The 25,761-nt window shown below is 39.5% G+C and overlaps 1 protein-coding gene across 2 annotated transcripts; it reads right to left on the reverse strand.

The window, feature by feature from the left end:
• Nucleotides 1-557: 557 nt before the first annotated feature.
• Nucleotides 558-24,691, reverse strand: LOC133551689 (glutaredoxin domain-containing cysteine-rich protein 2). Of its 2 annotated transcripts, none has more exons than XM_061898658.1 (5): nt 24,468-24,691; nt 21,856-22,033; nt 18,083-18,192; nt 6,741-6,944; nt 558-1,226 (listed from the first exon to the last, which is right to left on the reverse strand). In XM_061898658.1, exons 1-5 carry the CDS (start codon nt 24,522-24,524, stop codon nt 981-983), a joined length of 795 nt encoding a protein of 264 aa, XP_061754642.1. In that variant the 5' UTR covers nt 24,525-24,691; the 3' UTR covers nt 558-980. The 2 variants fall into 2 exon arrangements, with proteins under 2 accessions (XP_061754642.1, XP_061754643.1); XM_061898659.1 differs by having other exon boundaries at nt 558-1,200; nt 24,468-24,688.
• Between the last annotated feature and the right edge of the window lie 1,070 nt (nt 24,692-25,761).

Below are 25,761 nucleotides of genomic sequence, written 5' to 3' on the forward strand. Positions count from 1 at the left end.
AGGCAGCCATAACTTTGATGTGGCCCTTAATGAAAACAAGTTTGACACCCCTGTCTTAGTCCTTTCAATTTAAAAAAAAAATGTTTTGGTGTTGTTCTATTGTTGTTGTTTTTGTTGTTATTGTTGTGTTTGCTGTTGTTGTTTTTGTCTCTCTGTCTAATCCCCCTCTTATCCCCACAATATCCCCCTCTGTCTTCCTTTTTTTCTCTTTCCATCCCCTCCTGCTCCGGCCCGGCTGCACCAAATAATAATATAAATACATTTAATAAAGTCAAATTCAAATAAGGCAACAAGAGAATTATCCTACACTTCTCTTTTGTAAAGTAAATCTGAACAGCCGATATGGGCATCTACATCAACTATATGATTTGCCTGAGAAGCTGGACAGGACAAAAAAAAAATGTTTTTGATAATTAAAGTGTTTTTAATCAATTATTTTATCATTTAGAACAAAAAAATATTTTTTTTAATTTTTGGAAGTGAAATAAAGTTATAGGCAAAGCAAATACTGCAGAATAGCAAATCTGGGTTATTTATTTCAAAACAAACAAGCTCAGTTGGCAATGACTGGGGATTTATTTGAATAAAAACAAAACAATTAAAAAAAAGACACAAATTGGTCAACTTATTTTAAAATTATTTGTACTTTTTTTTAGTATTTTATTACACATATTATTACATTTGAAAAATAACCATATTTCCTGCAGCTGGTTCCATCCTCCATGCGACATATTGTGTGTCGGTACAAATATATCATGTTCTGGTGCAGACAGATAAGAATGGCCGGATTAAACCAGTGAATAGGATTCTTGCGCGAGGTAAAAATACAATTGGTAAATGTTTGCATCATTTTAATTAAAAGCAGCAAAATAAAATGGGGATTATGTCCGCCTCGTGTATTTTCCACCTGCTGCATAATTCCCATATTCAACCATGGCCTCTATGCGTGTGCCTTTAAACGACCCCCGGCTTTCATTGGATCAGTGGCCAAACACGAGCGGTCGCCTTGCCGTTGTCCAAACATGGCGACTTTGCTCGGCACGACTGGCACCTCTCCAGGCCGTGAGGGTAGCAGGCCTGGCAGCGCAGCTCGCTGATGGACTCGTTGAAGCGGTTGGCCAGCATGGACAGCTTGCTGCCGTGACACAGCGAGCACGGGGCGAGGCCCGAGCCGTCGCAATGCTGGCATCTGGCTGCTTCCTGGAGAACAAACACACGGGGGAGCACTTATGGTAGCGAGAAGTGCCATAATTTGAAGAAGAAGAATAAGTAGTCCAGTCAGACATTAACAAGATTTTTTTTGTCGCCCTATTTACTATTAATAGTCACGTAAAAAAACTACATTGACGACAACAATTGAATCCGATATACAGTACAGGCCAAAAGTTTGGACACACCTCCTCATTCAATGCGTTTTATTTTCATGACTATTTACATTGTAGATTGTCACTGAAGGCATCAACACTATGAATGAACACATGTGGAGTTATGTACTTAACAAAAAAGGTGAAGTAGTTTAAAAAAATGTCTTCAAAATAGCCACTCTTTGCCATGATTACTACTTTGCACTCTCTTGGCATTCTCTCGATGAGCTTCAAGAGGTAGTCACCTGAAAGGGTTTTCCAACAGTCTTGAAGGAGTTAGCTCATCGAGAGAATGCCAAGAGTGTGCAAAGCAGTAATCAGAGCAAAGAGTGGCTATTTTGAAGAAAATTTTTTTTAAACTACTTCACCTTTTTGGTTAAGTACATAACTCCACATGTGTTCGTTCATAGTGACAATCTACAATGTAAATATTAACGATAATTAAGAAAACGCATTGAATGAGGAGAAGGTGTGTCCAAACTTTTGGCCTGTACTGTATATCGGATTCAATTGTTGTTTCTTCAAAATAACCACTCTTTGCTCTGATTACTTCTTTGCACACTCTTGGCATTCTCTCAATGAGCTGTAAAGTGAAAACCATTTCAGGTGACTACCTCCTGAAGCTCATCGAGAGAATGCCAAGAGTTAACAAAGAAGTAATCAGAGCAAAGGGTGGCTATTTTGAAGAAACTAGAGTATAAAACATGTTTTTGGTTATTTCACCTTTTTTTTGTTAAGTACATAACTCCACATGTGTTCATTCATAGTTTTGATGCCTTCAGTGACAATCTACAATGTAAATAGTCATGAAAATAAAGAACGCGCATTGAATGAGATGGTATGTCCAGACTTTTTGGCCTGTACTGTATTCAATGGTCGTGCTTATATTCAAGATAATGTCCAAAAGGTAAAAAAATAAATGTAAAAATAAGTTGATAGGTCAAAAGGGAAATAAAAGTGAAGTGAATTATATTTATATAGCGCTTTTTCTCTAGTGACTCAAAGCGCTTTACATAGTAAAACCGAATATCTAATTTTTACATTTAAACGAGTGTGGGTGGCACTGGGAGAAGGTGGGTAAAGTGTCTTGCCCAACGACAAAACGGCAGTGACTAGGATGGCGGAAGCGGGGATCGAACCTACAACCCTCAATTTGCTGTTACGGCCGCTCTACCGACCGAGCGATACCGCTAAAGTGTGAGGTATCGTAAAGCCAATTCTAAACTGCTATATGTCACGTCAACATTAATTGGAAAAGTAAACAATACATGGGTAAAAATAATAATACAATGTTCTTCAGACTTTATATTTAGGGAAAAGATTCTTCTACGATAAAAACTTTGTAATGTGGCTGGTTTTGTAAATACAGCTGTAAATCTGTCACCATGACGGGCGTCCGAAGAAATGCTAAATGAGCAATTATCGCTACGGGCTTTTGAATGGACGAGGTCGTAACGCTTTTAGACTGAACTAAAAATATTACATAAGGCCACGACTGAATAAATGTTTTGCCGACACAAAATATGATTGCATCCATGAGACGATTGAGCGTGGCCACAAAACAACGGCACAGGGCGTTTATGCCAGGGGCCGGCCCTAAGTCCAGTAGGTATGACAATTTTTATTTTTATTTTTTTTAATTAAATCAATATAAAAAACACAAGATCCACTAACAATTAGTGCACCAACCCAAAAAACTTCCGCCCCCCCATTTACACTCATTCACACAAAAGGGTCGTTTCTTTCTGTTATTAATATTCTGGTTCCTACAATATATATCAATACAGTCTGCAAGGGATACATAAAGTCCGTGAGCACACATGATCGTGCGTGCTCCTGATCCACTAATAATACTAACCTTTAGCAGTTAATTTTACTCCTTTTCATTCATTACTACTTTCTATGTAACTGTTTTTATATTGTTTTACTTTCTTTTTTGTTGAAAAACATGTTTTTCACTTAAATGCTCCATCTCTCATCTCGAGACGCATCATTCGTGAAGAGTTGTGGGGACGTCAGTTGCTAAGAGTGTTGGCCGTCCATAAATTAGCCATAAATCATAACAGAATATACCGGAAGTCCCATTTAGATAAAACTTACATTACTGTACAACTATCTCAGGTTCACTTATCATATAAATAGTCCTTACTTTGACACAGCTGGTACTAAAAAAAAAGAAACTTTAAACACACGACACATACATCCCAATAATCGACAGCACATAGTATGTCACCATCTTCCATGACAGTTTTGGACTAGTGTTTGATTTCCTTTGCTTGGTGTTATTTCTGGTTCAGTGGCTCTTCTTTTCTTGTTTCCACATTGTTGCCTCCCTCATCGGTCCCTGATTGGCAATCAAGAAACACCAGTCCCTGGTTTCCAGTCAGGATGATTTGTATACCGTCCAGATCATGTTATGTTGTGTAATGGCTACACTACTGAGATAGGTGTTTTTTTGCTATCACAACAAGTGTAGTGTCTTGTGCACTCCCTAGCTGCACTAGTTTTTTGTGCTAATAAATAAACATTTTACCATTAAGAAAATGTTGCGTCTGGTCGCATGTGGGAAGGACAGGAAGCGTGCCGGTAAGAGTCTTTAAATCCAGCAAGGCAAAATACAAACAACGTTGTGCTGCTCGGAAGTGCACGGGAAACGCAAAACGAACGTGACCAAGTTAAAGTTAGCACAAGGCGGGCATGGGAAAGCTATTTTAGCCTAGCATGAAACAAACGCAACCTGTCGCCTCGATCGAACCTTGATCCAGCAAAGACTGGCTGGGTGAAACGGTAATAAGAAAGGGGAGTGATTGGAGGCAGAAGCAGGCGTGGAAACCGGTGTCGAGATCAGTGCACCTAGCAACAAGAAAGGAGCATTGAGAACGGAACACAAACCATAGGGAGAATCATTACAACAGAAAACAAAAAGGTCATGTCAGAAAAACTAAAAACAAGAGATAGCTAATGTTTCACCCTGGTTAAATTGGTGCCCTTCGCAGAATTAATTTGGAGGAACCCGCCTGCCATTAAATTCTCTCACAGTTTTTATTTGTGGGAAACGATTGTTATTAATTTTTAATTTTATTTATTTATATATTTTATACAACTTTACTATATTAGATGCCGTTTTAAGAGGTATGTCCAGATTGAACCTATTGATGAATTACCATCAATTAATTGACATGGACCCCGACTTAAACAAGTTGAAAAACCTATTGGGGTGTTACCATTTAGTGGTCAATTGTACGGGATATGTACTGTACTGTGCAATCTACTAATAAAAGTTTCAATCAGTCAATCAATCAATCAATGATTTCAGAGTAACCCAAAAAGAAAATAACGGTGTGCTTTTTTCAAATGTATCAGCTATAAATTCTTGTTTCCAGCAGTTTTACCACCGCGACAGAAGGCCACTGTATTGCACCCCGCATATTTTTTTACTTGCCCAGAGGCTCGACGATGCCTCTGCATAATTTATGTCACGATAAGCAGCCCATGTAGTCCACATTGTCTTACGAAAAAAAAAAAATTATATATATATATATATATATATATATACACAGTGGGGCAAAAAAATATTTAGTCAGCCACCGATTGTGCAAGTTCTCCCACTTAAAATGATGACAGAGGCCTGTAATTTTCATCATAGGTCCACTTCAACTGTGAGAGACAGAATGTGAAAAAAAAAAATACAGGAATTCACATTGGAGGAATTTTAAAGAATTTGTAAATTATGGTGGAAAATAAGTATTTGGTCACTTCAAACAAGGAAGATCTCTGGCCCTCACAGACCTGTAACTTCTTCTTTAAGAAGTTATTTTGTCCTCCACTCGTTACCTGTATCAATGGCACTTGTTTGAACTTGTTATCTGTATAAAAGACACCTGTCCACAGCCTCAAACAGTCAGACTCCAAACTCCACTGTGGCCAAGACCAAAGAGCTGTCGAAGGACACCAGGAAAAGAATTGTAGAACTGCACCAGACTGGGAAGAGTGAATCTACAATAGGCAAGCAGCTTGGTGTGAAAAAATCAACTGTGGGAGCAATTATCAGAAAATGGAAGACATACAAGTGATAATCTCCCTCGATCTGGGGCCTCAGGCACGATCTCATCCCATGGGGTCAAAATGATCATGAGAACGGTGAGCAAAAATCCCAGAACCACACGGGGGGACCTGGTGAATGACCTGCAGAGAGCTGGGACCAAAGTAACAAAGGTTACAATCAGTAACACTACGCCGACAGGGAATCAAATCCTGCAGTGCCACACGTGTCCCCCTGCTTAAGCCAGTGCATGTCTAGGCCCGTCTGAAGTTTGCCAGAGAGCACATGGATGATACAGCAGAGGATTGGGAGAATGGCATGTGGTCAGATGAAACCAAAATAGAACTTTTTGGTATAAACTCAACTCGTCGTGTTTGGAGGAAGAAGAATACTGAGTTGCATACCAAGAACACCACACCTACTGTGAAGCATGGGGGTGGAAACATCATGCTTTGGGGCTGTTTTTCTGCTAAGGGGACAGGGCGATTGATCCGTGTTAAGGAAAGAATGAATGGGGCCATGTATCGTGAGATTTTGAGCCAAAACCTCCTTCCATCAGTGAGAGCTTTGAATGGTTGACCAAATACTTATTTTCCACCATCATTTACAAATAAATTCTTTAAAATTCCTACAATGTGAATTCCTGGATTTTTTTTTCACATTCTGTCTCTCACAGTTGAAGTGTACCTATGATGAAAATTACAGACCTCTGTCATCATTTTAAGTGGGAGAACTTGCACAATCGGTGGCTGACTAAATAGTTTTTTGCCCCACTGTATATATATATATATATATATATATATATATATATATATACACATATATATATATATATATATATATATATATATATATATATATATATACACATATATATATATATATATATATATATATATATATATATATATATATATATATATATATATATATATATATATATATATATATATATATATATATATGTATATACAAATTGTGTGAAAACACTGTGCCGTGTGCTCTGAACACAAAAGAAGATTAACTACCGGACTTGTGTGCAGGCGAGACCAAGAAGAGAGAGGGAAGGGATTGCCAATTTGTAGGAAAAAAATGAGATGAACTTTTTTTTTTTTTGCGCTTGTGAGTGGCAGGGGAGTGCTGCAAAAAACATTGCAAGGGATGTGAGGGTGAGAGAATAAGCAGCCCTGTGTGAGCAGTTTGACATTATGGGATGTAACGCGGTGTTTAATCTCTTTAGAGGGAACATGATTGAGAGAGCGGTCAAGAAAAGAACAGGCTAATAAATACTCGCCAGCACCCTGCTGAGAATACTGGTGGGCAAGGATTGTTACCTCCACCTGTTTCTGCTCCCCTTCCTGTGTACTAAGAGCTTTAGGTCGCCTCCTGCTCACACGCTCGCGACCCTGTGTGTAGCCCTCCGAGACCACTGGGGGCGCCGAGTAGTGGCGCACCATTTCAGCCTTCTTCATTGGTGCTCGTATAACGCGCAGGTTGCTGGTGTAGATGATGATCTTTCCGAAGTCCAACACCGACGACTGAAGGGGGAGAACCAAATACAGGGAGGAATTATATGTTTTTGTATTTAATGCAGAGCAGGGATTTCCTGGTCAGACCCGAGTTTGCAAATCGAAGAGCTATGTGGTGTGGCTTGGCTATTGCCGTCGTCCAACGGGAACCCACGTGACACCATGTTGGTTTGTAATAAGCACAAAGGAACATATTTTTTATTTTAATTAGCAAAAAGCTGCCGGGCAAACATGGTTTTGGTTACACTTTTGATTTATATTTAATATATTTGTATGTATTATATCTATTATGGATGGATGGATATACTATGGTTACAGTTTTAATTTAATTTGCCGCTGTGTTCGCGACAGACAAAAATTCAGTAGATAGCATAAATAAAACAAGAATAAATATTCTAAAATAGATTTAAATGGATGATCATAAGTAAGAAATATGCAATATAAAATCAATACAATTTACAGTTATCAAATAATAATGAGTATGCTTTTAATTTATTAAATTAATTGAATTTAATAAAATTAAGAGAACAGGACAAGCAGTAGAAAATGGATGGATGGAAGATTACCATTTTAAATATTTAATTCATATTGAGAATAAAAATTGTATATTTAATTCAAGTGTATTTCTAAAAAAATTTACATTTAAAAATACATATTGTATTTTTTTTATTCTAATTGTAATGTAAATACAACCATATTAAAAAAAATGTTAATAGTAGTTAAAATAAAAAATAATAAAAATGGAATCCTGGTTGATAAATATATATGTTAAATTGTATAATATTTTGGATATAGTAATGTAAATATAAATATTTATGACAATAAAAGAAAAGTTGTTTTTCCGATGAAAAAATAACCTGGAAATACATGCTTTTTTACAAACATATTTTAAATAATTGATGTAAATTAAAAACGTGCTTTATACAATTAATTAATTAGCATATTGTATAAAAAGTGATTTCGTTTATTGAAAAACTTTTTTTTTCCAATTCAATTTATCATTATATATTGTAAGTTAAGGTAATAAACTTGATGTATAAACTTATTTTGAGTAATGTATTCAATGATGTAAAAATAAATATATTTGTTCATTTGCATAATGTACATCATTTGTGATTTCACAAAAACTATTTCTAATTTAATATGATCCATTTATTATATTTTTATTCTAACTTTAGATACAAAAACATTATCTATGAACATTATATTAGTAATTTATCACATGAAAGGACTTAGTTTAATGAAAATGTTGATTAAAATAATTCAGCTATTATCAAATATTTATAAAAATGTATCAAACTAATTCCACATGTAATAACAGAAGCAATATATAATAAATGTATAAAATACAAAAACCTAATTTACGAACATTATTTTAGTAATTTATTACATTTATTTAATGATTTTGTGTGATGAAAATATTTAAATGATTCAAAAATATATACAATTTATCAAATAAATTCCACAAATAAATATATAGTAAATGGATGCAATTATATTTGTTTGTTTCATTTTCTTAATTGTTGTTTCATAATTACATAATTAGCCGGGATAAATCACAATGTTTGTGAAGTGGTGTTCAAATGTAGTTCCTTGCGTTACACATTAACTTTGCATTAAGAGGTTAAGAGGGGCTAGTGGTTCTCAACCTTTTTTCAGTGATGTACCCCCTGGGAATTTTTTTTCAATTCAAGTACCCCCTAATCAGAGCAAAGCATTTTTGGTTGAAAAAAAGAGATAAAGAAGTAAAATACAGCATCGGTTTCTGATTTATTAAATTGTATAACAGGGCAAAATATTGCTCATTTGTAGTGGTCTTTCTTGAACCATTTGGAAAAAAGATATAAAAATATCTAAAAACTTGTTGAAAAATAAACAAGTGATTCAATTATAAATAAAGAGTTTTACACATAGAAGTAATCATCAACTTAAAGTGCCGTCTTTGGGGTTTGTAATAGAGATCCATCTGGATTCATGAACTTAATTCTAAACATTTCTTCACAAGAAAAGAAATCTTTAACATCAATATTTATGGAACATGTCCACAAAAAATCTAACTGTCAACACTGAATATTGAATTGTTGCATTTCTTTTCACAGTTTATGAACTTATATTCATATTTTGTTGAAGTATTATTCAATAAATATATTCATAAAGGATTTTTAAATTGTTGCTATTTTTAGAAAATTAAAAAAAAAATCTCACGTACCCTTTGGCATACCTTCAAGTACCCTCAGGGGTACGCGTACCCCCATTTGAGAACCACTGGGCTAGTAGGTCAGGCGAGCATCAGCAGACACCGAAAACAACACCTTTTTATGACTTATCGCTAACATTTATTTCATTTGTATCTGCTATGGTGCAGATAAACGCAGCAATATACATTTTTCTTTCCATACGTGGAGAAATGGCAATCAGATAAGGAGCATATTGTGCTCAGTAGGAATGTGTGTCTGTGAACTCCGAACGGCCTCCACAAGAACACACCATCCTTAAATCCACATTGCTGTCCTTCGCTGATAAAGGCGATAACTTTCTGTGGGGCGTCTGAGACGGAGCGTGGCTTTGCGTGAGGGAATGAGGTTGACACTAAGCCAGCGGGCAACGTGGTTGACCTCCCTCTAATGAAGCCGCTGTCATGGAAGTGTCCATGTCCTGTCACATGGGCAATTTGCTGCTTGTTTGCCTGTTAATTGTTTGCAGCCAAAGCTACTTTTTAATACTTTTTGCATTTCTCTTTGAAGTCTTATTCATAGCCTTCTTCTGTGAGCTTCTTTAGGAAACCCAACAGGAGATAATGTTGTTATTGTGTTGTGTCTGTTTTAGGCAAGTCTATGGGGGACTAAAAAATACAACTTTATTCATATTTATATACATATACGGGTACTCCGGCTTCCTCCCACTTCCAAAGACATGCACCTGGGGATAGGTTGATTGGCAACACTAAATTGGCCCTAGTGTGTAAATGTGAGTGTGAATGTTGTCTGTCTATCTGTGTTGGCCCTGCGATGAGGTGGCGACTTGTCCAGGGTGTACACCGCCTTCCGCCCGATTGTAGCTGAGATAGGCGCCAGCGCCCCCCGCGACCCCACAAGGGAATAAGCGGTAGAAAATGGATGGATGGACATATATATATATGTATGATGACGTGTCCAAGCATCACCGTGAGGTGTATTCAAGTTCTATATATATATATATATATATGTGTATATATATATATGTTTTTTTTTTTTATTCCTTCCATATTCTTCACGTATACAATGCTCCCGGAAAGTTTTCACGGCGATTCAGTTTTTCCGCATGTTATGTTACAGCCTTATTCCTAAATGGAATATTTCCATTGGTGTCCTAAAATTCTACAGACAATACTACATAATGACAATGCAAAAATTATTTTTTTTACATTTTGTTCAATTTTGAAAATTACAAGCCTCAAGTCTTTGAATATAATGGGATTGTTTTAGTTTTTCATTTTGAATATATTTGCAAAAAAAAATAATAATAATAATCCAACATTGTCATTATGGAGTATTGTTTGTAGAAATTTGAGGACACAATGAATTCATTCCAATTTGAAATAAAGCTGTAACATAACAAAATGTGGAAAAAGTGAAACGCTGTCAATACTCTACGGATGCACACGTCTGCTATGGACTCCAATTTATCTACTTTGATTTCTATTTATTGTTTTACCCATTAAAATCGTTTTTAAATCATATTTTTATATTGTTTTTATTTTTTATTCAGTCATTAGTGGAGCTAAGGATATTTGAATATTGTTTTTAATATTGTTGTGCAGCACTTTGGAAACATTTAAGTTGTTTTAATGTGCTATACAAAATAAAGCGGAATAGTTTGGATTGATATTAACTGCTTACTTTCTGCTGTTATGTGGTTCCATCTAAACTTTTTAAACCTTATTGATGTTTAAAGCCAGTTTAGCGTTTTGCTTAGCTATTAGCATGCCTGCTCAAGGTGTGTTATAGGTTTAGCCTTGTCCTCCAGTGATAATACTACATGATTATACTAAGAAATGCACTCTGATTGCAGTAATGGAGGACATTATTATTAAATTAGGAGAACTGCTGGAACAAATAATTAGCTCCTAGGTGCTTGTCGGCCGGTGGACCAAATATAAACAACGTATCATCCAAAGGGGATCGATAATTGTGATCAGCATTAAAAGGCATTAATCAGAAATGGCGATCACATACTTTTCACAAAACTCAGGATACTGATCAGTGGCCAATCACTCGGTACATCCCAAGTTATTGGTATTGGTATTGGTATCTGTTTGAGAAAAAAATATTGTACATTACTTGTCCAGGGTGTACTCCACCTTCCGCCCAAATACAGCTGAGATATGGTTCCATCACCCCACCCGCGATCCCAAAAGGGACAAGCGGTAGAAAATTGATGGATGGATTATTAAAATATATATAAACACATATGATGTATCCGTATGTATATATCATTTGCTCTTTCTGCCACTGAAAAACCAACCCAAAGTCATATATTTAAAGTTGAAATTATGAGTTAAGAAAGTCTTAATTGAGAGATAAAAAGTCCTAATTATGAATTACAAAAGTTATAATGTGATGATAAAGTCGAAATTATGAGGTAATTATGAAAAAATTATGAGATAAAAAGTTTAAATTATATAAGGGTCAAAATTATGAGATAAATCGAAATTATGATCATTATGTTATACCGACTATTAATCCCGACTTCGTATTTCATAACTATGACTTTATCACTTAACTGTCATCAAGCGTTGCTTAGCAAGCATGAAATTATTTTCTGTTTTTCTTTTTGCAACACAAAAACATGGTTGGCATTCAGTAAGAGCTCCATGCACCTTTGGAAGGAGAGTATTTTCATGCTCTTTTTTTTATGTAAACAGCTTTTTAAACAATCAAATCTATCAAGAGATTCCAAGATGGCGGCGCCCGAACGGGCTGCGCTCTCGAGGAGCTCTTGCTAAAGATGGAACATTTGGCAGAAATACCGGACAATTCCACAAACTTTATGGCTGGCTCACATCGTGCTCACTCCGTGATCACGTACGACCGCCAGACACTTCTGGATGTGGACGAATCGGGCCGTTTTGGACTGATAGACACGGGCGTGCTAGAATTGCTAACTAGCACGGGAATACATCGGCGGCTACATCCAGCGGCCTGTGAAGCAGGGGAGTCTAGTAGCAGCGGGGGCCGTCTACGGAGCAGACGCCAGCGGTGTGTTCGGAAACGCGGATGCCGAGCGGGGCTAAAAACAAAGCAGAAGGCTAATCCCCACAGAACACCACTTTCCTCCATCCCGAAGACGGATTTAGATGGAAAATGCGAGACTACTGGTCTGGGTAAGGAGTCAGTTAAATTAGAACAAGTTTTTTCTGCTTTGAGTGTTTCAGAGTTGGACATGTGTTTTACTGAGGTGGCTAACTATGATGCGTGCAGTTTATCAAAGCAACAAACAAACAATCGGAAAATCCCCGTTACTGAGATGGCTAACCATGATGTGTGCAGTTTATCAAAGCAACAAACAAACAATCGGAAAATCCCCGTTACTGAGGTGGCTAACCATGATGCGTGCAGTTTATCAAAGCAACAATCAAACAATCGGAAAATTCCTGTCGTATCAATTCTTAGATATGGTCGTAACTATACTAAATGCACTGGGCATAATAAACACAACATTATTAATATTGCTACTACGGATAATTTGATCAAAAATTCCCTAAAACAGCCCACTACCTATAATATAGGTTTTTTAAACATAAGATCATTGTCTCCTAAAACGTTGTTAGTTAATGATATTATCAGAGACAACAATCTTAACGTCATCGGTCTCAGCGAAACCTGGCTTAAACCAAACGACTTTTTTGCGCTAAATGAGGCATGTCCTCCTAACTTTACACATGCGCATATTGCCCGTCCGCTTAAAAGGGGTGGGGGGGTCGCACTAATATACAACGAAAACTTTAACCTTAGTCCTAACATAAATAATAAATATAAATCGTTTGAGGTGCTTACTATGAGGTCTGTCACACCGCTGCCTCTACACCTGGCTGTTATCTACCGCCCCCCAGGGCCCTATTCGGACTTTATTAATGAATTCACAGAGTTCGTTGCTGATCTAGTGACACACGCCGATAATATAATCATAATGGGGGACTTTAATATCCATATGAATACCCCATCGGACCCACCGTGCGTAGCGCTCCAGACTGTAATTGATAGCTGTGGTCTCACACAAATAATAAATGAACCCACGCATCGCAACGGTAATACGATAGACCTAGTGCTTGTCAGGGGCATCACCGTTTCCAAAGTTACGATACTCCCGTATACTAAAGTATTGTCCGATCATTACCTTATAAAATTCGAGGTTCAGACGCATGTTCGTCAAACTAATAATAATAATACCTGCTATAGCAGCCGCAACATTAATACAGCCACAACGACAACTCTTGCTGACCTACTGCCCTCGGTAATGGCACCATTCCCAAAGTATGTGGGCTCTATTGATAACCTCACTAACAACTTTAACGACGCCCTGCGCGAAACCATTGATAACATAGCACCGCTAAAGTTAAAAAAGGCTCCAAAAAAGCGCACCCCGTGGTTTACAGAAGAAACTAGAGCTCAGAAATTATTATGTAGAAAGCTGGAACGCAAATGGCGCACGACTAAACTTGAGGTGCACCATCAAGCATGGAGTGATGGTTTAATAACTTATAAACGCATGCTTACCTTAGCTAAAGCTAAATATTACTCAAATCTCATTCACCGTAATAAAAACGATCCTAAATTTTTGTTTAGTACGGTAGCATCGCTAACCCAACAAGGGACTCCTTCCAGTAGCTCCACCCACTCAGCTGATGACTTTATGCAATTCTTTAGTAAGAAAATTGAAGTCATTAGAAAGGAGATTAAAGACAATGCGTCCCAGCTACAACGGGGTTCTATTAACACTGACACGATTGTATATACGGCGGATACTGCCCTCCAAAATAGTTTCTCTCGTTTTGAGGAAATAACATTAGAGGAATTGTTACAACGTGTAAATGGAATAAAACAGACAACATGTTTACTTGACCCTCTTCCTGGGAAACTGATCAAGGAGCTCTTTGAATTATTAGGTCCATCAGTGCTAAATATTATAAACTTATCACTCTCCTCGGGCAGTGTTCCCCTAGCATTCAAAAAAGCGGTTATTCATCCTCTTCTTAAAAGACCTAACCTCGATCCTGACCTCATGGTAAATTACCGACCGGTGTCTCACCTTCCCTTTATTTCAAAAATCCTTGAAAAAATTGTTGCGGAGCAGTTAAATGAACACTTAGCGTCTAACAATCTATGTGAAACCTTTCAATCCGGTTTCAGGGCAAATCACTCCACGGAGACAGCCCTCGCAAAAATGACTAATGATCTATTGCTAACGATGGATTCTGATGCGTCATCTATGTTGCTGCTCCTCGATCTTAGCGCTGCTTTCGATACCGTCGATCATAATATTTTATTAGAACGTATCAAAACACGAATTGGTATGTCAGACTTAGCCCTGTCTTGGTTTAACTCTTATCTTACTGATAGGATGCAGTGTGTCTCCCATAACAATGTGACCTCGGACTACGTTAAGGTAACGTGTGGAGTTCCCCAGGGTTCGGTCCTTGGCCCTGCACTCTTCAGCATCTACATGCTGCCGCTAGGTGACATCATACGCAAATACGGTGTTAGCTTTCACTGTTATGCTGATGACACCCAACTCTACATGCCCCTAAAGCTGACCAACACGCCGGATTGTAGTCAGCTGGAGGCGTGTCTTAATGAAATTAAACAATGGATGTCCGCTAACTTTTTGCAACTCAACGCCAAAAAAACGGAAATGCTGATTATCGGTCCTGCTATACACCGAACTCTATTTAATAATACAACTCTAACATTTGACAACCAAACAATTAAACAAGGCGACACGGTAAAGAATCTGGGTATTATCTTCGACCCAACTCTCTCCTTTGAGGCACACATTAAAAGCGTTACTAAAACGGCCTTCTTTCATCTCCGTAACATCGCTAAAATTCGCTCCATTCTGTCCACTAAAGACGCTGAGATCATTATCCATGCGTTTGTTACGTCTCGCCTCGACTACTGTAACGTATTATTTTCGGGTCTCCCCATGTCTAGCATTAAAAGATTACAGTTGGTTCAAAATGCGGCTGCTAGACTTTTGACAAGAACAAGAAAGTTTGATCACATTACGCCTGTACTGGCTCACCTGCACTGGCTTCCTGTGCACTTAAGATGTGACTTTAAGGTTTTACTACTTACGTATAAAATACTACACGGTCTAGCTCCATCCTATCTTGCCGATTGTATTGTACCGTATGTCCCGGCAAGAAATCTGCGTTCAAAGGACTCCGGCTTATTAGTGATTCCCAAAGCCCAAAAAAAGTCTGCGGGCTATAGAGTGTTTTCCGTTCGGGCTCCAGTACTCTGGAATGCCCTCCCGGTAACAGTTCGAGATGCTACCTCAGTAGAAGCATTTAAGTCTCACCTTAAAACTCATTTGTATACTCTAGCCTTTAAATAGACTCCCTTTTTAGACCAGTTGATCTGCCGTTTCTTTTCTTTTTCTTCTATGTCCCACTCTCCCGTGTGGAGGGGGTCCGGTCCGATCCGGTGGCCATGTACTGCTCGCCTGTGTATCGGCTGGGGACATCTCTGCGCTGCTGGTCCGCCTACGCTTCGGATGGTTTCCTGCTGGCTCCGCTGTGAACGGGACTCTCGCTGCTGTGTCTTGGATCCTCTTTGGACTGGACTCTCGCGCTGTGTTGGATCCATTGTGGATTGAACTTTCACAGTATCATGTTAGACCCGCTCGACATCCATTGCTTTCCTCCTCTCTAAGGTTCTCATAGTCATCATTGTCACCGATGTCCCACTGGGTGTGAGTTTTCCTTGCCCTTATGTGGGCCTACCGAGGATGTCGTGGTGGTTTGTGCAGCCCTTTGAGACACTAGTGATTCAGGGCTATATAAGTAAACATTGATTGATTGATTGAAGGTACATTTTCAGCACTGACAAAATACACTTCTGGTAAGAATGAGATAAAAAGTCACAATTATGAGATAATAAATTATAAGCTTAATGTCACGATCGGCAAAAAGCCCACTCAAAAAGGAGTGAGGAAAATCAACTAAGGATGCACACAAATGTGCAGAGGAAAAAGTAAACACTACACATCAGCGTCGGAGACAGACACTGGAATCAGGAGCATGAGTGGAGCCAAAGCAGAGGAGACGAACACGACTGGACAGGTGAACCATCAAATATTGAGTGAATGGACTGGGGAGCTTAAATTTTTAGTCAGAAGGAAATTGGTATCAGGTGTGTGTGAAGGTGACTCCGCCCCGTAACCCAAAAAAACAGGCACTGCAATACAAAGCAGACAGGCGGCAGCAGAGCTGCCAGATAATGACGATAAAATGTCGCAATAAGATAACAAGTCATAATTAGTAGATAATAAATTCTGAATATTTAGCTAAAAAGTGATAATTTTGAGATAAAAAGCCAAAATTATGAGATAAAATCATAATAAGCAGATTCTTTTTTTAATCAAAATAATGAGACAATACAAATATCATAATTTTGACTTTTTATCTCGTACTTTTCAACCACTTTTCCCTCTCGAGGTCGCGGGGGGTGCTGGAGCCTATCTCAGCTGCATTCAGGCGGAAGGCGGCGTACACCCTGGACAAGTCGTCGCCTCGCCGCAGAGCCAACACAAACAGACAGACAACATTCACACTCACATTAACACACTAGGGCCAATTTAGTGTTGCCAATCAACTGATCCCCAGGCATACTTGCCAAACCTCCCGAATTTTGCGGGAAAGTCCCGAAATTCAGCGCCTCTCCCGAAAACCTACCAGAAGAAATGTTCTGCCGAAAATCTCCCGAAATTCAGTCGGAGCTGGAGGCCACGGCCCCTCCAGCTCCATGCGGACCTGAATGGGGACGGCCTGTTTTCACGTCCGCTTTCCCACTATATAAACAGCTTGCCTGCCCAATCACGTTACAACATCTACAGATTTTAATAAAAAACTGTACACACAAGGAGACGAAGCAGAAGAACGAGGAAGTTACAGCCATGGCGACGGCGGCCGTAATAGAGTGATCTATGTTGTCTTTTGCCATCTCCTGGTGAATGTTGGCTATAGCGTTATGGGGTTGCTTTTTTGATTGGCCAACGATTTACGTGGTGTTGTGCACCTGACGGCAAGTGAGGGAGGCTGTTCTGATTCCTGAAGCTCACAGTAAAGAGATGTAACTTCATCACCATATATAGCTAGATTTCCCTGAAAGTCATGTATTTCATATATATGAAATACTCGAGTTGGTGAATTGTAGATGTAAATATACTCCTCCCCTCTTAACCACGCCCCCATCTCAACAACGCCTCTGCCCCACCCCCCACCTCCCAATATCTGAGGTCTCAAGGCTGGCAAGTATGTCCCCAGGTGCATGTCTTTGGAGGTGGGAGGAAGCCGGAGTACCCGGAGGGAACCTTACGCAGTCACGAGGAGGACATGAAAACTCCACACAGACAGACCCCGAGTGCTGAGATTGAACCAGGACCTTGTTATTTTGAGGCACACGCACTAACCCCTGTACCACTGTGCTGCCCATAATGTTGACTTATCTCATAATTTGGACTTTTTATCTCATATATTCAACATTTTGACCTCATAAATTTGACTTTTTAGCCTCTTTCACATAATTATAACTTACTATTGGGCCTCCATAGATTTATGATTTTTAAACAAAGCTATAAAAAAATTAAGTAAATTGTGCATAAACATAATCTCGTTCCATAGTTGCATGGATGTCAAACTGTATGTCAACCATGTTGTGTGTAGCAAAAAGTAAAAAAATAAAAAAGACAGAATTAATCCTTTCATGCTTGCTGAGCAAAGCTTGTTACATGCGACTTGTGTGTATATTTGGACTGAATATTTGGGTCAAGTTACCAAACGATGCAAGGTGTGGCGCATTAATTTTAATGAAGTGGGCAATAAAAAATACTGCATGTTTACTTTCAAATTAATTTGTGTCTACTACACCATTCGGCTGCAAGCTTACGTTGGGGTCTCCATCTGTTTGGTGGTTCTGGCCCGCAGCAGCCTTGTAGGCTCCCGTTCCTCTGTACACGTTTATTCTCTGGGCAGTGAGCCCTGTTGGAGCGTTGACACCTGGACACACAACAAAACATCTTGTCACGCTAGAGTGAGAAACTGGACTGCACATCTCCTGCTCCCCCCTCGCCAAAACGGCACATATGCTGCATAAGTAGTCAAGGGCAGCAACGGACCTCATTGAATTTTTAAATAGCAAGTCACATTTACACGGTAAAAGTCGTCCTTTTTTCACGTCCTGTTCTGTGTAAAAAGCCACAAAATAGGCGGTTCAAAACTGACAGTTTACCACCTTCTGAGCCATGACAGAGGCTGGACAGCACCTGTGTGCAAAGAAATATGGAAAAGTGCAGTTTAACACCTCACACTTACCGTATTTTCCGAACTATAAGTCGCAGTTTTTTTGATAGTTTGGCCAGGGGTGCGGCTTATACTGTGAAATAATTACCACATTACCGTATAATATCAAATATTATTTAGCTCATTCACGTAAGACTAGACGTATAAGATTTAATGGGATTTAGCGATTGGGAGTGACAGATTGTTTGGTAAACGTATAGCATGTTCTGTATGTTATTTGAATGACTCTTACCATATGTTACGTTAACATACCAGGCACGTTCTCCGTTGGTTATTTATGCATCATATAACGTACACTTATTCAGCCTGTTCACTATTCTTCAATTATTTTAAATTGCCTTTCAAATGTCTGTTCTTGGTGTTGGGTTTTATCAAATAAATGTCCCCAAAAAAATGCGATTTATACTCCAGTGGGACATATACTCCGAAAATTACGGTACTCCCACAACTGTCACCCTCTGAAAAAGACTTGATAAATGGACATTCATGCTGGAATCTATTTTTTATGCCTATTTAGTCGCATCTTTGCTTAAAAGGTAACATATTAACCAGTTTAGCATCTCCGCTAACAATTTCGAAGAATGTACATAAAGAACAGTGGTTGCTGTACACACTGTAATGAAAAGTAGCAGACCCAATACAAATCCCTGTGGGACTGTCACACCGCCGTGAGGGATGTCTTGTCTTGGTTTCTTCTGCCTTGTGAATTGCATGTTTTAGTTTGAAAAGTAGCTCCTCTCATTTCAGATCACTTGCCCTTCCTTTTGTGTCAGTCTGACATCATCCCAGACCCCTGATTGTTTCCACCTGTTCCCCATTACCCTCATGTGTCTTAGAAGCCCACACCTCCCTTTGTTCTGTGCCAGGTTGTGTCGTTTATTCGTGCCTCTCTAAGCGTCCTGTCCATGCCTTGCCTCGTCTTGTGTTAGAATGCCTTGATCCTGAATTCCCTCGTTGATATTTTCAGTTTTCATTTTCTCCTCCTCAGCAGAGTGATTTTGTGTTATTAGTTTTACAGCCGAAGTGGTGAGTTTAAATTTTTTCTTATAGTTCTTCCTTTTCCTCAATTTTTGGAGCGACATTTTTTGTTGACCTTCATTAGATGAAAGACAGTTTAGAAGTTTAATAGCCATTGTTTTTTCCTCCTGTTGGATCGTTTTGTGTTTATAATACGTTTCATAGAATATACGGCGCCAAGTATAGTTCATTGTTTTTGTGTTTTCCTCCTTTTGGAGTGATTTTTGGTTGTTCCTTTTTTTTGGAACCTATTTCACCAACTAGTTTGGTTATAGCCTATATTGATCTGCCCTGACTCTGGAGGTGAAAGGAACCTTTCAAAATAAAAGGCTGCCGAATTATTCCCTTCTCTGCATCTGAGTACTATCTTTTGACCAAGCCTGACAGGGACAACAGCAGTTCTCTGACTTGTGCTGACTCATTTGTACAACCTGTTGTCGAATTTCTATAAAACGTTTTAGTCATTGTGTATCAAATGTAAAGGTTTTGTGAGGATAATTCCAGGCATTTTCAAAGTAGTATTTCACTTCCCTACAAAAATATGTGATTTATTATTAATAGGAAGAATCTGGAGACAAAATAAAATGCTCAAATAGTGGAAATAACAATCTGAATAAACATTGCTGATTGATACTGCCAGAGACATACTCTTTTAACAATATGGTTTCAATTAGCATTTACAATTGTGGCTGTAGGCAACCCACCCTAATGTGGGGGGGGGTTGGTGGATTTGAAACATCAGTGCATAGGGAGGAAAATGGCACTCTGCCATGGCGGCATAATGACACGTGTACCTGCATGTACTGTACTTCATATTACGCTCTTTTTACTTGGCTCTCAACGAAGCCGGTCGCATTTCCCTCCCTCTCCATTTCTTTCCTGCTTTGGCTCGTTTGCACCGTTCTCCGAAAATCTAAACATGGAATTGATAAACTGGTCTCTCAGATCAATTGGCAAGACTTTCTCGACAAGGACATGTTCGGCCCGTCCTGGCGGAACGTTTTCGTGAAGGACTCTTGGGAGAGGTGGAGAGTCACGTGCCTGACCGAGCTTTCCGTCAAAGACGTGACGTTTTGAGACTGTGATAACAGGTCATCCGATGATTTTCATTGATTTCACTAATACCAAAAACTTCTATTTTGGTTTCATCTGACCACATGACATTCTCCCAATCCTCTGCTGTATCATCCATGTATCCATTTTGGTATAAACTCAACTCGTCATGTTTGGAGGAAGAAGAATACTGAGTTGCATCCCAAGAACACCATACCTACTGTGAAGGATGGGGGTGGAAACATCATGCTTTGGGGCTGTTTTTCTGCTAAGGGGACAGGACGATTGATCCGTGTTAAGGAAAGAATGAATGGGGCCATGTATCGTGAGATTTTGAGCCAAAACCTCCTTTCATCAGTGAGAGCTTTGAATGGTTGACCAAATACTTATTTTCCACCATAATTTACAAATAATTGTTTTTAAATTCCTACAATGTGAATTCCTGGATTTGTTTTCCACATTCTGTCTCTAACAGTTGAAGTGTACCTATGATGAAAATTACAGACCTCTGTCATCATTTTAAGTGGGAGAACTTGCACAATCGGTGGCTGACTAAATACTTATTTGCCCCACTGTAAGAGCTGCTTGTCGCGATATATGGAGCTATAGGCACTCGATTTTTAGTGATGTTAACATCTCGGAGAAGCTTTCCACTCCACAAGGCGAATTAATGTCCAATTTGAGAGCCAGAAGAGGCAATTAGATCCTCCCTTCTTCAAGAACACCTGTGATGTTTCGCTAGGTTTTCTAAACGCTGAGCAGAGCGTTCTCTAGGGTCTATAGACCGAACACACACTCATGGACTTCCACACCCGCCCCAACCCTTCGCTGCTTAACCCTTCGTGGAGCGGTGGTGTTCAGAGCAGCGCCCTGATGGCAGCAGCTTTGAACCGAATGCTTCCACTCCCTCACTGTTACAATCTTGAGTCTTTTTGTGTGCTGTAATATGTTTGGCTTTTTTTAAATCTTAAGCTGAGTCCTCCTCAGAGGGACTAGTTTAGGAACACCTTCCCTACCTTTTTATTCCCCGGGCGCTCTTGTCCGGTCCTGTATTCCCCTGTCACTGTATACTGTTCAACTGGAAACTAATTTAGATGTATTTTTTTTTAAGTGCGATGACAAAAAAAAGTGATATTCTAATGTGCACGTTATCATTACAGTTGACTTCATGCCAAAAAAAAGCCAACCTGTGACCTCAGCAGCTTCCAGCCAAGTTATAAGCAGCCAGGCTAAGTGCATCCATCCATATTACATGAGCAAGCGTTGTCGCGGTAACAGTTAACAACCTACCCTGCTGCTCCGACAGAGGCCGGTCGAAGCCGCAGAGCTGCTCCATCTCCAGGTGGCCGGGTGGTGCCGTCTTGAAGCTGTGAGGATATTTCTCCTGAGGGCTGTCCAGCTCCTGCCCGTCCTCGTACACGTGCTTGAGGACGCGGCCGCTGTAAGACGACGCCAGTTTGAACCTCACCTGGTGTATTAGGAGCGGGATGGGTGCCACGTTAGTACTTAGTAAGATTCACAGCGATGCGTAGTTTGCTTTGTAGTTAGGACGCCATTAAAAAGTTAAAGTTAAAGTACCAATAATTGTCACACACATACAAGATGTGGCAAAATTATTCTCTGCATTTGACCCATCACCCATGATCACCCCCTGGGAGGTGAGGGGAGCAGTGGGCAGCAGTGGTGGCCGCGCCCGGGAATCATTTATGGTGATTTAACCTCCAATTCCAACCCTTAATGCGGAGTGCCAAGCAGGGAGTTAATGGGTCCCATTTTTATAGTCTTTGGTATGACTCGGCCGGGATTTGAACTCACGACCTACCGATCTCAGGGCGGACACTCTGGTTTTAGCGATACGCTTAGTAATGATCAAAGTATCATGTCATCCGCTAAAACAGTCGTAATGTACTGAATTGACCCCAATGTAAGAAAAAAGTGAAAAAGACAAGTGGCGCCCATTGACTCCCAGCTTTTCCTCCCATCACTCACGCAGTAAACTACAGACAATAAATGGGGAAAAATAGTAATATTACAATGTTCTTTAGACATGATATAATTAGGGAAACTATTATTCTGCGAGAAAATCATAAATAATGCAGTTGTTTTTTTTAAATAAAATCATTTCAAATTGCTCCCCACACACCCTGACACTTCAGTATGTGACCCTTGGTGGAAAAGTTTTCACACCTCTGGATTATCCATCAATCCATCCATCCATTACCTACCGCTTGTCCCATTTGGGCTTGCAGGGGGTCGCTGGAGCCTATTTCAGCTGCATTCAGAGTAAGTAAGTACCGTAAATTGCCGCTGGGGCACTAATTAATTTAAAACCTCTTCTCACTCCTGCGCTTACCAAAGGCATGCGGTAAAAATAAGCATGCGTTAATTATTTTAAAACCTCTTCTCACTCCGGCATTTACCAAAGGTATGCAGTAAAAAATTGAGTGTGATGTAAGCTTGGACCTTAAATCCTACTGAATAGCTCTTAATATTCTTCCCTTTATGCGATTTCAAATTACCTGTATTGAAATCAGCCTCCTCCATTTTAAAAATGTTGATAGGGGAAGTGTCACTCGTGACGTCACGAGTTTGACCAGGCGGTAATACTAAGCATGCGCTTATTATTTTGGGAAGAGAGTTTGACCAGGCAGTAATTCAAGGCAGGTGCATATTATATGCCCTGCGGCAATTCAAGGAAATTCGGTAAGTTGATTTTTTTCTTTAAAATAATGAGACAATATAAAAAATCATAATTTGGATTTATCTCATAATTTTCTACCACTTGTCCCTCTCAAGGTCGCAGGAGCCTATCTCAGCTGCATTCGGAGTAAGTAAGTATATATTTTTTTTAGTTAAACTAATGAGTCAATACAAAAATCATAATTTCGATTTATCTCATGAATTTAACTTTTGATCTCATAATTTGCGCTGGAGCCTATCTCAGCTGCATTCAGGCGGAAAGCGGGGTACACCCTGGACAAGATGCCACCTCATCGCAGGGCCAACACAGATAGACAGACAACATTCACACTCACATTCACACACTAGGGCCAATTTAGTGTTGCCAATCAACCTATCCCCAGGTGCATGTCTTTGGAAGTGGGAGGAAGCCGAGGGAACCCATGCAGTCACGGGGGGAACATGGAAATATTAGAAATAAATTCTCAAATTTTTTCTCCATCCATTTTGTACCGCTTATTCCCTCTGGGGTCGCGGGGGGCGCTGGTGCCTATCTCAGCTACAATCGGGCGGAAGGCGGGGTACAGCCTGGACAAGTCGCCACCTCATCGCAGGGCCAACGCAGATAGACGGACAACATTCACACTCACATTCACACACTAGGGCCAATTTGGTGTTTCCAATCAACCTATCCCCTGGTGCATGTTTTTGGAGGTCGGAGGAAGCCGAGGGAACCCACGCAGTCACGGGGAGAACATGCAAATATTAGAAATAAATTCTCAAATGTTTTCTCATACATCAATAATGTTAGCTCATTTTTTTTTCAATCCTACTGTTACGGTTTTATCCATAACAATACTGTGGGCCAACAGAACACAAGCTGCAGGCCAATGTAAGTGAATAATTGTTTTTTTAGTGCCTGTAGACATACTGAATGTGTATTTGTGGGGCGGTGACATCTGGTTTAGGGCGAAGGCCCCAAAAAGCCTAAATGTCTATGTGCACAGGTGCGAACATAACGTAACACTTGCTTTTGTTTCCCGCCGTGCCAAACGCTAGCAAGACAGAACTACGGTGGTCCTAAAGGAACAAAAAGATTAGTTTTTTTTTTGTTGTTGTTTTTTTAGCTCCAATTTGATGCAAAAGGCTGAACGAACGCTGACTCGATCAACACGCACCCTTGGCCTTGTGAGGCATTTGTAGGCGTTCCCTTACCAACGTACCTTTCTAGGCTTGGCGGCTTCATGCCGTTGACCCTTTCTCCGTTGTGGTTCGTCCATGGCGGCGGATAGGGAGCAGAGCGAGTCAGTCCATTCGCTGAGAGCTGCGGTGATGGACTGCAATAGCGAGAGAGCACAGTTGGGAGCGAGAGTCCTGCTGAAGAGCAGCGAGTAAGAAAGTGGGTGGAAAGAATCCTTCTTCTACTTGTGTTCATGTATTGTATAGTGTGTGTGTGAGTGTGTGTCCAGCCTCCTGTGCCCAAATTTGGCCGCCATTGGCCCACCGTTATAGGTAAGCACGTTGAATTATTCACACCTGGATCAAGTGTACTGAAGGGCGGAACAGAAACCAGAGGCCGCCTCATTATTAAATAATAATGATGGCTGCCAAAATAGAAGCTAATGTGTGTGTGTGTGTGTGTGTGTGTGTGTGTGTGTGTGTGTGTGGGAGGTGTTGCACAAGAGTAGACCGCAGGTAAGTTAAATGGAGCAGAGTGTGTGGGTTTTGAATTGTAAATATATTCAAATCCTGAATTATTGCTTTATTTATCGACTAGAACATTGTGCAACAAAGCAACACCAGAACCAGCAAACAACAACACTGCAAGTGCAACACGCATGACTTTTATAGCGCAGGCAGAGCTGGACAAAGCCGCTGGATGCTGACCACTCGCTTGTATAATTCAAATGCAGCTACTGCCCTTTGTAGGGTTAATTAAAAAATATTAAAAATTGAGGTTGCCTACAGCCACAGCTGGCGATGATAGTTTTTTGACCCTTTGCTAATGAAAGACCACAACGAAGATTTGCTTTTAAAAAATGATGCCTCAGAGCGTGTTAATTGAATAGAGGCGATCATTTGAGCAATTACGGTATTTTAATGTGTTGTTAGTGTTTCTATTTAATTTTTTTTATCAAGCTGTCACGACTCGGAATAAGGAGTGGACCCAGATGCAGAGAGAAAGTTCCAAAATAAAGCTTTTATTTTGAAATGACTTTTTTACCTCCAGAGCAAAAAGTATTTTGCAAGAATTAACAATAATACGCGGAAAATAATTCCGGAAAAAGGTCAATTAAAATCACTCCAAAAAATAGGAGGAAGTAACTAACAAGAGAATGAACTAACAATAAAGTCGTATTAAATGTAACAATAACATAAAGCGCTCCAACAGGAGGAAAAAAAAAAAAGGAACTATATATGTACGCTAAATATGAATAAACAAAAAAATCACTCAAGCAATGAGGCAAAAAACGGAATTTAGAAAAACACAAAAACTCACCAATTAGGTAGGACAAA

This window comes from Nerophis ophidion, linkage group LG04, assembly GCF_033978795.1.
Source record: "Nerophis ophidion isolate RoL-2023_Sa linkage group LG04, RoL_Noph_v1.0, whole genome shotgun sequence".
NCBI classification, from domain to species: domain Eukaryota; kingdom Metazoa; phylum Chordata; class Actinopteri; order Syngnathiformes; family Syngnathidae; genus Nerophis; species Nerophis ophidion.